This window comes from Stegodyphus dumicola, chromosome X1, assembly GCF_044657685.1.
Source record: "Stegodyphus dumicola isolate Sdum_Otavi_A_Nest chromosome X1, ASM4465768v1".
Lineage (NCBI taxonomy): Eukaryota > Metazoa > Arthropoda > Arachnida > Araneae > Eresidae > Stegodyphus > Stegodyphus dumicola.
In genome coordinates, this window is record NC_140780.1 from 137,189,061 (window position 1) to 137,207,385 (window position 18,325).

General features: G+C 33.3%; 1 protein-coding gene across 1 annotated transcript in view; it reads left to right on the forward strand.

Annotated features, from left to right (window-relative positions):
* Positions 1-486: 486 nt before the first annotated feature.
* The window catches only part of LOC118198304 (protocadherin-like wing polarity protein stan), a 187,121-nt gene continuing 169,282 nt past the window's right edge, over positions 487-18,325 (forward strand). Inside the window, exon 1 of the mRNA XM_085807976.1 lies at positions 487-4,250. Coding sequence (XP_085664102.1) covers positions 668-4,250 — 3,583 coding nt within the window. The 5' untranslated portion in view covers positions 487-667. The remainder of the gene's footprint in view (positions 4,251-18,325) is intronic.

Genomic DNA, 18,325 nt, shown 5'->3' on the forward strand with positions numbered 1-18,325 from the left:
ATATAGGAAGAAAAGTTAAACTATTTTAAGTTACAAAATATAAGAGACGTTTTAAAGTGATATTTATCAAAAGGTTTTATCATTCTTATGTCATACTTTCATAACAATAGGTAAAAGGTATCTTTTTTAATAATTTTCTCAATATTATTACGCTTAAAAGTAATCGATTATTTATTTCCGAGTTTAATCTTCTTTTCCTTTTCTGGGTTGCATGCATTGAAAACTAAACTGAAGCATTTATTGATTATTTAAAATATATCCCCCTCTTCCCGCATTAGTGTCTGTTTCGTTAAACTTTCCTGAGCGGTATATTAAAATTTTTGCTCATAAATTACTTAGGAGCAAACTTTGTTGTGAGATTGACAGCAGCGAAGATTTGGCGCCATTCCCCGAACGCGCTTTGGCGACGGCGCGAATTTTCTCCTTCTACATAAGTACGACCAAAGACCGATTCATTCGCATCCAGCCAGAGCGGTCGCGAAGCACGCCGCGTATGCCTTTTCGGTAATGAATGTGAAATGGTGCAGGCGTGGGTCAGTTGTTGATGCGGATTTCTCTTCTTTGGACAAATAAGAGAGCTTCTCTCTTCTGGTGTAATGGCTGAATGTAATTCTGTTTGTGTTCGGACCATAAAACGTCTGTCTAGAATTCTGATATAGTTCTAACGATGAGATCTCCGACGTTTTATCTTAAAGCAGATCTCTGCCGGCTCGCAGGCTTCTTTGCTATGTTATGCTTGTTAGAGACTGCAGCTTTTGAAATATATCTTTCGAGTAATGAAAATAAGGCAGGTTATATGCTATTTAACTGTAGCCTCCACGGAGATAGACGGTATTTCATAGAATCCTCATCTCTTCCTTCACCATCCAGTTTTGTGCACATTGAATCAAAAAGAGGAGAACTGTACTTAAAACGAGCATTCCCTTGCCATGATGGTTCTGTTCGAAATAACACTGTAAATAGTCCTTTCCAATTTTTTGTTGGCTCGATTGTAAATCGTTCTCGTTTACCTGTGGTACAATACGTCAGCATTCCTGTAAGTGTGCATCTGAGAAGTGCCTCATGCAACGATAAAGCGTATAATAGCCGCCCTGTACCATTCCTTGAAGCTGTGATATATATCGACAATGACATACATTTGAATAATTCATTGCCAGATGTATTTAGTACCTGTTGGAGAAAAAGTCAGGAAATTTTAAGTTTAGATTCTTTTATTCCTTTCGCGCAGCTAAAGCGATGCGATATTATTTACCGGCAACCGGTTCAAGATTCATATTCCATCGAAATAAATGGTGTTCAACTAGTCGCTAATCGTGATTTATGTTCATTTTCTCAAAATTGGATAATAGAATTCCAGTTTTTAACTTTTTGTAGTGATAGATTGTATACTCATTCTGTCCGCTTGCACTTTCAGCATGTATCTTTTCAGAATGTCCGAGAATTTTTAACTCACGGTAGGCTACGTAGGGCTACATTAAATCAACCTCCAGTGTTTAAAAAACCTTTATATAAAGCTTTTGTCCCAGAGGAAGTAGAAAGTGGTTATCCAGTCATAAATATTACTGCTTCCGATCCTGATGGAGACGCAATATCTTATGCATTGCATGCTGCTGTGGATTCACGCAGTCAAAGGCTTTTTGAAATTGATGAAAATAGTGGGGAGGTGAGAACCACAACGCATTTGGATCGTGAATTTATGAATGTTCATTTTCTTAGAATAACAGCAGTTGATAACAGGTTGCCCCATTCCACTGGGACTACTACTCTTCAGGTGATTGTGACCGATCGTAATGACCATACTCCAGTGTTTGAACAAGCAACATACGTAACTTCGGTGCGAGAAACGAGTCCAGTTGGTTCAATTGTTGCTACTGTCAGAGCTACTGACCAAGATGTAGGGGAAAATGCTGAATTAGAATACAGTATTTTAAATCCGTTAGGTGATAACGATGTATTTCACATTGATCCATATTCAGGAATTATTACAATAGGAAAACAACTTGACAGAGAAATGACAGCATTTTACTCTCTCTTAGTTCAAGCAACGGATTTTGGTAAAGATCCTGAAAGAAGGTCTGCTCTCGCAACTGTTGAGATAGCTGTCCTAGATGATAATGATAATTATCCACAATTTACTGAAACAACCTATTTTATTGATGTACCTGAAGATATTGACTTTACATCTCGACCAGTCGTTGCTGTTGTCAGAGCTGAAGACAGAGATCTGGGTGTTAATTCTGCTGTCCGCTACTCAATAATAGGTGGCAATACTCAAGGCCATTTCAATATTGATTCACAAAGTGGTGAAATTTCTGTCATTTCTCCCTTGGATTATGAGGTTGTACGAAGCTATAGGCTGATAATTAGAGCGCAAGATGCCGGTCAGCCATCACGTTCAAACACGACTAACGTCATTATCAGAGTGCTTGACGCAAATGACAACAACCCAAAATTTTATACATCTCTTTTTCAAGAATCGGTCTCGGAAGGTGTTCCATTAGGACATTCCGTACTGAGAGTACAAGCTTACGATGCTGATGATGGACCAAATTCCGAAATAATGTATTCTCTTGTGCCTACTGAACAACCCATACCTTTCGCTATCGACCGAATAACTGGATGGATTTTAACGACTAATGAGCTTGATAGAGAAAAGAATTCATTTTTTGACTTCGAAGTAATGGCCAAAGATAGGGGCTCCCCGTCCAGATCTTCAACAGCCTCAGTTATAATTCGCATTCAGGATGTCAATGATAATGACCCTGTGTTCAATCCAAAAGTTTACGAAGCAACAGTATCAGAGATTGACCCTCCTGGTACTCCCATTATTGGAGTTACAGCCACAGATCGCGATGAAGAAACTCGTCTTATATATCATATTAGTAACGGCAATCACCGTGGACGTTTTAATATCATACATCAGAATAGTGAAGGCTTAATTTCAGTTGCCCAACCATTGGATTACAGACTAGAAAAAGTATTTACATTGACTGTAAAAGTTACAGATACTGGTGGAAGATCAGATACAGCTACAGTTCATATAAATGTAACAGATGCAAATACTCACCGTCCAGTATTCGATAAAGTGCCATATACAGCAAGTATTCTTGAAGATGCCCCTATTGGGACAACTGTTCTTGTAGTTGAAGCTTTTGATGGAGATGTTGGAGAAAATGCCCGTATTTCCTATTTTTTGGAAGACAATCCAGAATTTACAATTGATGCTACAACAGGTGCCATAATAACATCTCAAAAGTTGGACAGAGAGCTGACACCAGGATTTATTTTAATTGTTACAGCACAAGATCATGGATCTCCAAGTTTATCGGATACAATCAACGTAGAAATAGAAGTTTTAGATGTAAATGATAACACCCCAATCTTTGGTGATAGTTCCTACATTGCTTCGGTAAGGGAGGATACTCTGGTTGGTTCAAGTGTTCTTCAAGTGTCTGCTTCAGACAAAGATATTGGACTTAATGGTCAGGTGAGATATACATTTAGCGGTGGAGAAGATGGTGATGGAGCATTTATAGTTGAACCAACATCTGGTATAATCCGAACAAATCATCTTTTGGATCGTGAATCTGTGCCTAAGTATCATTTAATTGTTTATGCTGTAGATAGAGGTGTAATCCCACTTTCTTCTGCAGCTAGTATCACTGTCAATGTTGAAGATGTAAACGATAATCCTCCACGATTTGACACTGATATCATCAAAATGTTTGTGTCTGAAAATAGTCCAATTGGATCATTAGTTGGGGAAATTATGGCAGTAGATCCAGATGAAGGACCCAATGCTGAAATTCTTTACAGTATTGTTGGTGGGCCTGATGCAGGTAAATTTAGCCTTATATCTAGAAATGGCAGATATGCAGAATTATTAACGAAAACTCACTTGGATTATGAAACTAGTAAAAAGAAGTATGTTGTAATAGTCAGAGCATCGTCTCCTCCTCTAAGGAATGATGTTGAAGTAAACATTTGGGTGACTGATGTTAATGATAATGCACCACGTCTGCGAGATTTTTTAATTATTTTCAATCATCATAAGAACCACTTTCCCAAAAGTCCCGTGGGAAAAGTTCCAGCTTATGATGCTGATGTTACAGATAGACTACGTTACAGGTTTATCTCCGGAAATAATGCTAACATGTTGATACTAAATGAGCATACGGGAGAACTTTCACTGAGCTCTCATCTGGATACCAATGTTCCTTTACATGCTATGATGGAAATCAGCGTGTTCGGTAAGTGAAATATTCCATTTATAACTTCATTTTGTGAATTATTAGTGTACCTCTTTTTAGGATAAGTTTACAGCTGTAGATAAACGTATGGTATTATGAGATATGTTGGATTATAGCCCGAAATTCTGTAGTCTGAGCTTTCTGGTATTTCAGAATGTCAGTATAATTTAATTCTGTAAATATCTTGGTGATAGACCAATCAGCTATAAGTCTTAATATTTCGCTAGCTTTTTATTTCTGTCCTCTCTCGAAGTACCAGACTAAATAATCAATTAGTAGAGAATAATTATTCAGACTGCAGACTAAGCCAGAATAAAATTTAGGTTATTTTGGCTTTATATGAACGATTATTCTTCCATAGAACACAGAAGCCCGGAAAAGGAAAGCGTGAAAAGGTTTAATTCAAACTCGTTAGTATAAATAATAAAAACTTTATACCTACTCAAGGAATAAGCAGCAGCAGCAGCAAAACAAAATTGCAGCGATAGTTCCAAAATGCAAAGAATTTTATAGTCATTTCTAGTAAATTTATGTTAGCTTGTGTGTGCTTGAGTTTCCTAAGTAATGGTATTGTTGATAACAATTTGAAACTTGTGCAAAATACCAAATATTGCTTGTAAATTTGAAAGAATATTAAATTGAGATTATCTCCTTTCCGCAATAAGCATTCTAATTTGAAACTTGTGCAAAATACCAAATATTGCTTGTAAATTTGAAAGAATATTAAATTGAGATTATCTCCTTTCCGCAATAAGCATTCTAAATATACGTTGCTTAAATAGCAAATACTCTTTAGTCTTAAAATTTTCAGTCCCTTCATAAAGATATAAAAATGTTAATTTAATATTCATATTTCGATTTTCTGCAATATCTGACAGACATTTTCAAATCTACAAATCCGGGGAAAAATTATTGCTGAGACGAATGCTTCGGCCAGCAGATAAAAATGAGTTTTATTGTTGAATAAGAGATGCAGATGCTTTCGTCGTTCTTATCATTACTTACCTTTAATATGACGTTATCTTAAGTTTCTTACTCTCCTTTTCCTTATCTGGAAGCGTGTTTGTTTAGAGGTACCGTTCAGTCAAGCTTAATTATAGAACAGTACTTTTTTTAAAATTTTCTTTTTGATGTCAATTTTGTTGTAATTCACAACGAACATTTTTTTGAAATATGTATATTTCTGAAAGTAATTACAAAGATTTGGAAAGTTTTAAACAATTATTTTTATTTAAACAGACTTTAGAACACAAATGCACTTTGTGCTAACAAAATCAACCTATGCTCGTTATGATACTACTATTAAAGTTAGGACGTGAAATAGCAGTCGAAGACTATGGAATTTAAATCTTACTCTAATCTAATCTGATCTTACTTACTCTAATCTGGCTCAGTAACTCTACAGGAGCACCAAATTCAAATTTCAGAAGCGATATAATGCAAAGCCAAATAATTACAACTTATCAAAGCTGACAGAAGCTAAACGTATCGTGCATTTGCAAATCAGAAACATGCTGTGTCTTAACATCCCAAAACCTCAGTTTGAATGCTAACTAAATACTATTCACCACTGGTGAGGAAACGCAAAGGAAAAGTTATAGTAATGGCTGAAATTATAAATAACTGTCTAATTTAAATAATGATTTTATAAGATGAATAGTAATCTCTCATTATTCGTGGTCAAGAAAACTCAAACAATTTCTATTAGCCTTTCACCTCTTGTGAAGTCTTGTCTCTTGGATAAACAAAATATGGCTTTTCTCCATTATTTACTTTTTGCTTTCACTTACTTGTTTTTCTCTACCTTTTCGTTCCATGAACTGAGTTTATTAAAATTTGCTGATAATGACAGAGACCTTTCTCCTTTTATGAATGAGGAAGATTAAAAAAATTGTTCGTGCTGCACTTTTCAAAAAACAATCTCAATAATGTTACTATTATTTTATTTTTCATTCTATGTATAGATATGAGTTATTCTAAATATAGATATGAGTTAGGAAGTTAGGAACTTCCTAACTCATATCTATATTTAATTTCAAAGTTAGTTCATAGTAGTAAAATTTGCTATTTTGTTCTCAAGAACTTGGTACCAAATCAGAAGTCTTAGGAAGTTATAACATCGTTTGTAAGTGTAAATTAAAAGTGTAAGTGATAAATTAAAAGACTTTTTAAGTTTCATGTTAAAGAACACAAATATTGATTCAGAAATAAGAAAGATAATAAATGCTACACTGCTAATATTAATTTTGATTTCCTCTACTATTCTTTCAATTGTTTTCCCTCCTGAAAGTTTCTTCGAATATTTTTCCACTTGTGAACAAGGTTTCTTTGAATCTAATCACGTTTAACAAAGTTTGCTAAACTTAGCTAAAGAATTTTAACAGTAAATCTCCTTTTTTTCATTCCTTATTTATATTTCATTTAACTTTGTTCAACGAAAAACAATTGCCTTTAAGGAAAATTCAATTCCATTGTCTGTAAGGCAAAATATCCCAAATATTGCAGATTATCTTTTTCCCAAACAAGGTGTGGGGAAAAGATTTCGGACAACTCTGAAATGTATTAGATATCTTTTGTAAAGAAGTTTATTCTTTCAAAACTCATATTTTATCAAATGTCCGTGGTAAATATTATACTACCAATCCGCTTTCCTTGAGAGTTGAAAAGCCATAATGTCAGTATTTATTACTGAACATTTAGGTGAACGAAAGCCGCAATCTTTATTGATTTCTCATTGATCATTGAGAAACTTCTGTACTTTCTTTCTATCTTTATTAATTCAGAAAATTAGGAGAGACAGAGTGAGAAAGTTTTATTCCCATTGTGAATGCCGATATAATATGGTTTGGTTCTATTTAGTTTATTATGGCAAAACACGTTATGGTTAGCTGCCTAACAGCAAGGATAAATTCGTGGATGACTTTATAAGGAAAATTAGCTCCTATACAAGTTACACATGGGGAAAACCATGCAGCCAGCCCTTTTGCCTAGATTCGAACTCAGGTCGGAACTACCAGTGTTCAGCGGTTTTACCGCTCGGACACTGGCGGGCCGCCCACAAACCATATTGTGCAGATTAATTTATATCTACTTTTATGCGCGCAAAAAGTACTATTAATGTGTGACTGGATATTGAAGGAAAACGGGAAAAGTAACCCTCTAAATGTTTTTGTCTGCAGTCTGTAACTGCTGTTGGTTTGCTGTTTCATGTTTATGGCATAAGCTATATATGAGCAAATATGAGCCAATTTCCTCAGACAGCCCAACAAAAGCGAATCATTTTAAGCAAATAGTTCTTACATTATTAATTGATATATTTATATAATAATTATGTAATCAAGTCAAACTTTAGTGTAATTCTCCATAAATAGCAGTATTCTGAAGGCAGATGCAAATCACAGATAAATGCTATTGAAAAGGTTGATGAGACATTTTGGGTAATATTAGGAAATGAAAAAACTGTTCAATACAATGTGCTTTAAAAATTATATGATACTGTAAAATCCCGATTAACCGGTTTAATACGGTGATGATGTCCACAGCAAAACCAAGATCATAGTTAATTCGACAGCAATTAAATAAAGCCACAGGAAAGAGAAATAGCTCATATTATAATTAATGAAAAATACTGTTAACAATTTGCTTGTATTTTTAAGCAGTTTGATTTGGAGAAGTTCATTTGGTTATATAAATTAAAAATCTCTATTCAAAACAAGAACCTACTTCAAAACACAAAGAACAATGCTTTTGTTTATATTACTCTTGCATTTCGATAAAGTCAGTGGGAGACACGAGATGAATGTCTGTGCACATAATTAAATTTTACGATTCAGCAATTTTTTAAAAGTTAATTTAACAATGATAATATATTCTAAACTAGGGACAATTAAATAATTAATTGTTTTATTGTTTTCATTCGGAATAGAAAAGAAACATTTGCAAATATTTTCTGTTGCTGATAAAAATAATTCATAAATACTTGACATCATCTGCTGTCACTGTTATCACACGCAAATTTCTACTTCTTTTTCACGTTTCCCGTAGATATTTTGCTTTAGTTTAATGCTTTATGATAGTAAATTTGCTACAGTTCCGTAATAAATAAACTTAAAGTTTTTTCGACAAAGCCTGGTTACCTAAAAACACAGTTAATTCATCTGATTTAATTGAGAGTTGAATGTAAAAACAAGACATAAGTTTAATATTTCGTTGAAGTAAATTACGAAATTTTTTTATGTAGTTTCAAAAAGCCTTATTTTTAAATACATTATTTAAAACGTTCTAACAATAGCAAAATGATTTAAAAATTTCATTGTGGCATTTGATGGAATTTATTTCAAAATCGAAACGGATATTTACCTTAAATTATTTACCAGTAACACTAAAATCATTTGTCAAATGCGCTTACTGATTAACCCTTTGTAAAATGTAAATAACATTTTAATAACATTCGTGGATATAGAGATCATTAGGTTGATATTCTCTTTGCGTTGATAGCTCCCCACAAATTCCGGTAAATGGGAATGTATAACGGCGCTTCCTCAAGCCATTAATCTTTTCTTATTGATCACAGAAGAGCATAAGCATTTCCCCTTTCAACGAAACCGCATATAATCATAATCAATTTCTTCTTTCAATAATACAGTTTGTTACCTCTCACGTTATCTAAATGTGTATGTGCTGGCATTCAGTCCATGCTTAACAAATCACAATTTTAATACTTTCTCTATCCTAAAATAATCTTTTAATAAAGCTTGTGAGGGCCTTCCGTCTTATTTTCAGAAGTTACATCTGCTTACTCATCTCATATAAACACATTTCAGTGCAGGTTTCGCATTTATTTAATAATAATTTTATGGAAAGGGACAGGCCAGCTGTATAAAACGTCTGTTTAAAAATAATGCTAAAACATTTATTGTGCTGCAAGAAAGTGTTGTAACAAGTTGAGTTGTTAATGTGAGTAATTTAATTAAAATTTTTATTTTCTTAAACAAAATAAAACTGCCTCCTTTTTTGTGGATAAAAAGAGGAAAAAAAGAGGCGGGGGAGAAACAAGCATGCCTAATTTTAACATTTCTACTCAAGCCGGCAATTCCAGAGTCATTTATCGACCAGTTAATCCAAGCTGTTTTTTCACTCGTTCTTTTATTAATCAAGTAAGGAGAGATGGTGAATAGGCAGAGGCAGGGGGATTTCAACAGCATCCACATTTAATTAGAGTCCGCGTAGGATCCAGCTTTTGAATGAATGCTTCGCGATAATTATCATTACATTACCACTCAAACTTTACTCGACAGTTAAAGAGTAATTTTTTAAATGAATATGAAATGATGACTAAGATGAAGCTAATATACAGTTTTACATAATAAACCAATATGCAGATTTTGTAATAAGGATTAAGCCAATATACAATTTTTTATTATAAGGAATATCTTCAAATGTCGTTTAAATGAGTGAGTATACGAATTAACAACGAATGTTGCATAAACAACATTTTTTAATTCCTAATTAGTGAAATACTAAATGATAATTTTAACGTGTACTTAGTTTTTTATTGCTATATTGGGGAATTTTATTGTTATTTACTAGTTTATTGAAGAAACTTTTAATTATATTCGGTTATTAATAAATGCCACTATTCGTGTTCATTATTTGACCATCAATGAGTTCGCATTCATTGATGACAATTAATGATTAATTATTCAACATTATTTTCAAAACAAATTAAAAAATAACACTTGTTTATATGCAGTTGTCGTCCTACTTAGTCAAATCGAATTTTTCTCAGTCTTTTGATTTTCATTCCACCCCTTTTTAAACAATTTTTCATACCTGCAGTGAAAGAATTTTGCAGCCTGTCATAAAAGCTGATTGTGTGGTTTTGCTATGAGCTTATGTTTTGAGTACACAAAAAGGTTTTGTTGTAAAATCGTACTTTTCCTATAAGTGTCCACTAAAGCTTACGGAAATTTAGAATATTTTATCGAAAGCATGTATCTGTCACAGATGCATTTATCAGAAGTTAAGGTATGTCTAACAACCGTATTGAAAATTTCTGTATTCAATTGATTTCTTCTTAACCGACCTCCGCCTTTTCGTTTATGATAACGACATATTAAACCGGTTAATAATAAATAAATTAATAAAATTATATATGTAATTTTTACCTTTAATAGGTATTTATACTTCCTTTTACTTGATTTATAACATATGAACGATACTTTGTACTTTTTTTTTACCTTAGGACAGACTGAAAAAAAGGTTTTTTAGACGTCTGTCCATTTTTTTGCCTGTCTGTTGAAAAAACGGTTTTTGACTGTCTGTTAAAAGTTCCTTTTCGTGGAGGCCCGAAGTCTAATTACTGTATTTGTAAAATAACGGGATTTTACAAGATAAACTTTTAAACTCACATAAATTCAAAATTATTTAATAATGAGTACAAATATAATAATAAAAATGAGTTAGATGAATGAAATTTATTTTGATAACCTTAATTAATGCCTATAAGTAATTAGGCAGAATTTTATAGTTTTAAAAGGACATTAATTTCTTTTCTTCAAGTTGTAAAAGAATATTCAGTTGTCTGGAGAAAAGCAATATTGACGAAATCTCCAATTTACATAAGAAATAAATCAATATTTTTTTAGGATTATTAATAAACTTCACTGTATTTTTAAATTTAATAAGTTATGCTTGATTCTCCCTTTACCTAGAAATTTCTGCTTGCATGTAAGAAACTTTAGAAACATATGAGATAATCTTGAGTTGCCTTTAGTGCTGAAGACGAGGCAACGTTTGTTTGTCTTATAAGGTATTTTATCCCTTTCCGCATTTCTTCGTGGTGTAATTGGTAGCATACTCGATGCGTATTCGACAGGTTGAGGGTTCGAGTCCCGGGAAGTGTATTGCACATTTTTCATGTATCCTGATCCAAGAAAGCCCTAACGACTCTACAATTTTTTAAAAAAAGAATTGAAGTATTTTATTATAAATCAGCTGCAAATAAAGCACGCATTTTTTGTTGCTAATATAGATTAGCTTAGCTGATTACACCAAAGCAGGTGGAGGTTTTTTTTTTTTTTTTTGTTTTAGAAAACTGCTTACGTAGACGTACTATCCAGGTCTAAAAGTTAGTTTGGCTTGGTTTATTTGATTACGGCAAAGCACTTGAGGACTTTCTGCCTAAGGGGAGGGATGCCTTCGTGGAGAACTTTCTAAGGGAACTTTTCTCGTATACACGTTGCACATGGCGAAAACCACGAAAGCGCCCATGCTGCCTGCCTGTTTGTCGGACTTCGAGCCCGGGACCGAACTACCAGTGTTCAGAGACTTTATGGTTCGGCTGCTGATGGGCTCCCAGTTATAAAAGTAATTATCTCATTCTTACGTTCTGCAAGAGAAAGAACGCTATAACATAAGAGTTGATGGAAAGATATAAATCTTTTTTAAATGTAACCTGGTAAAAACAGAAAAGGGCTACAAAGATTATAGAAGCTAATAAAATATTGCGAGTTATGTTAATATAACTCTAAGTCTTTAATAAGTTAAAACTTTAAAATTCTTATTTTCATTATACTATAGTCATGTGTTCACGAAATCGGGAAAAAAAAAATGTGAGTGATACAGATTCCTTTTAAAATTGCTTAAAAATACTCATTACTTCATTTAATTAAAAAAAACGTTTAGTTATTTTCGCTGAGCAGCTTAAAAACATTCTGCAGAGTATTGGAATTTTATTATTCAGATTTAACTTCTGATTTATATGATGAAAAATATGTGCGTAGCTGATATGGTCGGGACCTATGGACTCATTTAATAAAATTATATTTTCTACAAGAACTTTTTAAATATGCAATAAACTGTTCGTAAACATGATGACTTCTTTTTAATATAAAATGCATTCAGTGTTTTGCTGAGAAAGATAAACGTAATTCCCAAGTAAACAAACACACAATGATAAGAGTAAAGATATACACAATGTTTCCTAAGTAAACAGAATTTTTCAAAGAATATTTTCCAGCCAAAAATGTGATTTTGGCAACGCATGATGCTCGGGTCTCTCAAATCCGTAACATATCAGCTGAAAGTCAACATTCGTACGAATTCTTATTATTCCAAACTCAAACGAGATGCTGAAAAATAAAATTTTATGCAAAGTTTTGATAGCTAACTTATATTTTTAATTTCAGGAATAATGATGCCACTAAGAATTCTTCATTATGTGCAGTCTCTCTGAAATCGTAAATTCAATTTATTCGCAATAATTCGCACTATTAAATCAATTACATCAAATTTTTAAAGTTGTGAGCTAAAATCATTATTCAGTTTCTCATATTTAATAAAACCGGGCTTCAAATGGAAGAAAATTTAAGACAAAAGTTTAACTTTTAGATATTTATACAGTCTTAAAATAAATAAAAATTATTAAAAATATACATTTCCTTTAAACGATGTAGTGAATTCTTCTCTAAAACTATATTCTCATTTTTTTAATCTGAATTTGTACAATTTTCTTCATATTGGCTTAATTCATTGTTTAGTAGTTAATATTCAATTGCTCAATAATCTAGTTAATGTTGTTCATGCAGATGTTATCAGAACTCTCAGAACTTTTTATTTTATCTAATCCTATTATTTTTTAAAAATTTCGCTGATTTTACTTAAATTTGTTGCATCATACAGACATCTTCGGAGTCTTCGGGGCATTTGCTTAGAAATTTTCTTCCAGTTATAGCTGTAATATCACATCATTTCTCAGAGTAGAAAGTAGACAGAGATTCAAGACATTGACCTTGATCTTCGCTGCACATTTAAAATAAGGAATACAATGTAATAAAATCAAACTAAACAAATAAAAGAAACTTCTAGAACCGGGGGATGGGGGTACATAAAGTTGTGAATTCGAAATGAGGTAGAAAGCCAAAAGATTAAATCCTTCTTTCCTTCATACCTAGAAAAAGTGTCTTGAGTAGAAAGCGTATACATTTTTCATTTTATTCACATCATCTTCAACCAGCGAAGTGGAATGTAACAATAGAATTTACCTTTTCAAATCGCAGCTAAATCATAAGTCATCTCTGTTGAGCTTCTGTAACTGTATCTCAAGTTATCTGTATGCAGCTATACAAAATACTGTTCTCTTAAATGTAGTCAAATTAAAGGTCATACTCAAGGCATCATTTTTATCAATGCAGTCTGAGGAATACGAGTATTACTCGTTTGTTTTATATAAATTCTGTCATTCTTTCACAATAAAATAATAAGAAATATATGTAATTATATTTCTGATGTAGTTAATCCCAGAATATTAAATTACAGAGCAATGTGAATTGAATTTTTCTCCCCTCTAAACGTGCATTGAGAACAGTAAAAATAAACCTCTCTTTCATTCATTAACGGATAAACTATAAAACGTCATGATTTCAGAGAACTGGAATCGTAACAACACGCCTGAACGTTGCGAATGTAACGTAGGAATAGAGGTATAATAGTCATGGATCGATACTCTCTGCCAGCCGAATGGATTAAGCAGCCACCAGCGATGTGTGAATGGGACCATGCGGTGCAGAATACTCGCAATAAAAACTCGATTTTTATCTTTGCTTTAAGTTTTTAATTTATTACAAAATTCGGCAAATACTGTCCGATTTTATTTGTATATTTCGTAGTCCCAGATAATCTTTTGAAATTTTTACATTAAGAAAGTAGAAGATGATATAGAAGATGTAGAAGATTATATCATAACATAAAAATGAAAGAATGTCGCCACGAAATATCGTCAAGTATAGTAAAACAGAACTTTATAATGACTGCACTGTTATAGTTTAACGGAGAAGGAGGATCAGATATTTCTCTTGTTTATTTATGTGTACTTTGACAAAGGTTTTTTTTTTCCTGATTATTTAACATATTTATTGGGTACTCTTCGGCGACCGACGAGACGATAAGTCGGCTTTGTCATTTGTGACCTTCAGGGTATAAACAATTATTATCACTCATGTTTATGCCGCTATGGTGGGCTAGAGAGAAATAAATACGTCGCAATTTCGTTAGCGAAAAAGAAATTAATACGTCATAATTTCGTGCACCCAGTTTACAGAATTTAGTTACATATTCCGTTATTCGTTTAGGGAAAAATAATCTAATTGTCATAAACCGAAAACTTAAAAAAAAAAAAAAAAAAAAAAAAAAAAAAAATTTGATGAAACATGTTAAATATTTACTTCTTCAAGGTCCTATTTTTTAATTTGGGGGTTTGCAGTTCGTAATTTCGGATTCCATAGATAAATGATTTGCAGTTTTGCTTTTATTTGAGTGTGACTTCCTTTATCAATATCCATTTAAATTAATGTGTTAGAGTTTTCTGGAAGAATAGGAGGAGAACAAAACTAACCCTGTCATATGTCTTATATAAGGCTCATGATGCATGTAATTGCATCAGGAAAAAAGTGTTTTAATTAATAATTAGATTTAATTTTGCAAACCAGAAATTTCATTAACCAATAGAAATAAAGTTCAACTAAAACTATAAGGTATTTCTCTCGATTTCCTAGCGTGCTTTCGTTGTGTAGTGGTTCTGCACGCTGAGCCGGGTCAGTGGTTCGATTCTCGGCGGAGGCGGCTGCTCATTTTTCCATCCCTCCGGCCTCCAAAAAAATCCCAATGTCTCTACAGTGGCGTGCGAACTAAAAGGGTAGTGGATGGTGATTTCTCCCCACCCAGGATTTGGCGACTAGGTTCTTCCCTAAAACCCTAGTCGCCCTTTAAAAAGGGGAGTATATAAGGTATTTCTTCCGCGTTCCTAGCGTGCCTTCCTGGTGTAGTGGTTCTGCACGCTGGGCCGGTATTCTAGATGTCCGTGGTTCGATTCCCGGCGAAGGCGATTGCTAATTTTTCATCTTTCCTGCTTCCAAGAAACCTAATGTCTATACAAAACGTCTCTAATATACACATTGCATTCTATGCACTTCATGATCTTCTCTGTCTGGAAGCCCGTAGCTTTTCTTTCTTACTTAAAATACTGTATTATAAATTTTCTGACTCATTTTGCGCCGGTTTAACTGGTTGTTGTTATTCAAGAATGTTTTATCGAGAATAATTTAAAGTATTCATCGGACTATGACTGTAGCTCCATCACGAAATTCTGTGTCACCCCATCTCAAAAATGTTTTGATTTCTTGTGAATATTAATTTCTTCGCAGAAGTTTAAATTGCACAGCATAAATCTGTAAGCAATATAACTGTGCTTATCAACTGCGAATTATGAGGGTAGCATATCTAACTTTGCGTTTGTGCTGTTAATAAGGTCAGCCACGTAGTTATGTTGTACATAAACCATCAGTGATACAGACACTAATACTCTCTTATCAAATTTCAGAAGAAAACTATACGGTGTAATTGGCTGGAGTTGTAGTCTATAATTTATATTTCATGGGGGGTGCTTATAACGATGAGTGACCTACAGAAAAGCATTTCCACTACTAATAACATTATTCTTTTTAACAGTTTCATTTATCTGTCGATATTTTTGCAATAAGTTTTTTTATTAATTAAATTTGTTAATTAAAAAATTTATAACTTTATTTCTTTTCAAAATTTACTGTGTTTAAAAAATTGATTTACAAATTTTATTTACTTTAAAAGTAATTTAAAAAATTTACTAAAATTTTAAGGAACAGCATTCCTTCCATGTGCGTGGTGTAAGTATTATCACATCTAGTTGGCAACTGGAAGATTCATTGTTCTATTCCAGGCTAGCGAGCAATTCTTTTCTATTTTTCCCGTTCCGAAAATTTAATAGTCTGTAAAAGATTTAAATAAGAAGTGCAGCCTTCTGATCGCATTTGCCTTCAAGCTTATATAACTTTCAGATTTTAACCGCTTGTCTCAATTATATGTGTTAATCAACTATTTTGTTTGTATGATAATAACGTGTAATAAATGGATGTACAATAAATTATATAGTTTATGTAAATGTATTGCACAAGAAATAAGACGTTAATGCAAACAATTTAGTTTAGTGCATTTTATTAAATCATTTCATTGCTTGAAAATCTAGTTTTTGTTTCATGCTAAGCTGCTGCATATTCGTTCAAGTTATGTCAATAATATTTCCTGTTGAAGAAACTGAAATCATGAATGGTTAACCGCCCGAAATAAAATGGACGTTAATGCCTCAAATGCATTACATTCCCATTTGGAAAAATGCAAGACAGATTTAAAGTTACAGTGACCAACATATCAGAATTGGATTTTTTTACTATTAAACAGAAACGCTGTGCAAACGTACCGACACATACATGAAGATTGCAGAGCCAATAATCCTGAACCTTGTAGAGACATTACGCATTTTTTTTAAACAGGAGATATGAGAAATGAGCAGTGCCCTCTCCGGAACTGGAACTACGGACCTCTTGAACACGCGCCGAGTGTGCTGACCACTACACCACGAAGGCATGCTAAGAAGGCGGAAGAAATACTTTAATATACTCCCCCTTTTAAAGGGTGACTAGGGATTAGGGGATCCAATCGCCAAATCCTGTTGGTGGAGAGTCATCATCCACCCCTTTGTTTTAGTTCGGGCGCCATTATAGAGACATTAGGTACTTTTTGAAGGCAGGAGATGAGAAAAATGAGCAATGCCCTCGCCGGGACTCAAACCACGGACATCTCGAATACGCGCTGAGCGTGCTGACTACTACACCATGAAGGCATGCTAAGAAGGCGAGAGAAATACCTTATAACCCTTTTAGAAAGTACCGGTATAAAGATGTACCTGTACCACAAGAAAGTACCTCCCCTCGTTATGTTGGTGTCGCTGTTGAATGAGGTTAATGCTGTATTATTTTGCATATTATAGTTTTATTTACAAATGTAATTCAACCATTGTTACTCTATAATAAGCAATGTAGTGAGCGGAAGAAATGTTATGCATTATAATCTACTCCAATTTAATCGGCAAAGCTTTGCCTGGGGAGAAATACCTGCACTTGCTTGATATAGAAGGGGGCCATGGAAATATCGACAGTTTTCTACCGCTGGTTTTCGAAACGGGACAGAACTCTTGGTATTCCAAATTGTTAGTCTTTCAGCTACTAAAGGAACGTTTTTTAATATGAAATTACTATTCGGTGTTAACTGGAAGTCGATTGTTTAAGTTAAAGACCTCCAGTCTTTTGTAATTCATTTAAAAACTTTGTAATAGAGGTTTCTTTCTCGCATGTTCTCATTAAAATTTCCCGAAAGTAAAATGGTATTAAAAATCACATTAATCTTAAATAGCGGCAGAGTAATTTCGCAGTTCGTAATTATTTTGTTGATATGATCTGGAAATAAATTCAGAAACTCAGTGTATTCCTCGCCAAAATCAAATGCGTTTTTGTCCAAGCTTTCGGCTGAAACTACTCAGATCCCGCTTAGAACGAAATGTAGGTTGCTATAGCAACCATTGATCTCATTAGTCGGTTCAGCTCGGCGCCATAATGATGTACTGAGTTTAGTTCATTCTTCCGTACTGTACGCTTGGGCAGAGGAGGAGGTTGGGCCAGCTTGAAGAATGCCTAGTAGAAAATCGGCATTCTGAGAGAAAAGTTACATTTTAGAAAGTGGAAGGAATTAGGAAAGGTTATCGACATCAGAAAAATAAGAATTAAAATGGCTGTCACAATAATCTTGTAATTTTTCAGATAAGAGGAACTATTTAACTCGACAGAAATGAAATAAATTATTTTTGACTTGCTAGGCACGTATACGCCTTTAATGTGTTTAAAGTATTGAATAATTCACTTTTGAATTTCAAATTTCAAATGTGTATTCTTATTGTGGAGTATTATTGCATGAGTATACAGTAAGAAATCAAATATTGCAGGATAATTACCATTACCAAAAGAAGCTTTAATTTTCATATAATAAAAGTAATGTTCAAAGAATTCGAACATGACTATCTCACCATAATACTATTACACCATGACTCTCTCAAACTTTCCTGAACTCTGTAAATTATAAATATCTCGATATATTTAATCAATCGGTATAAACATTTGTAATATATGCAACTAGTCAGTTATCAGAAAATA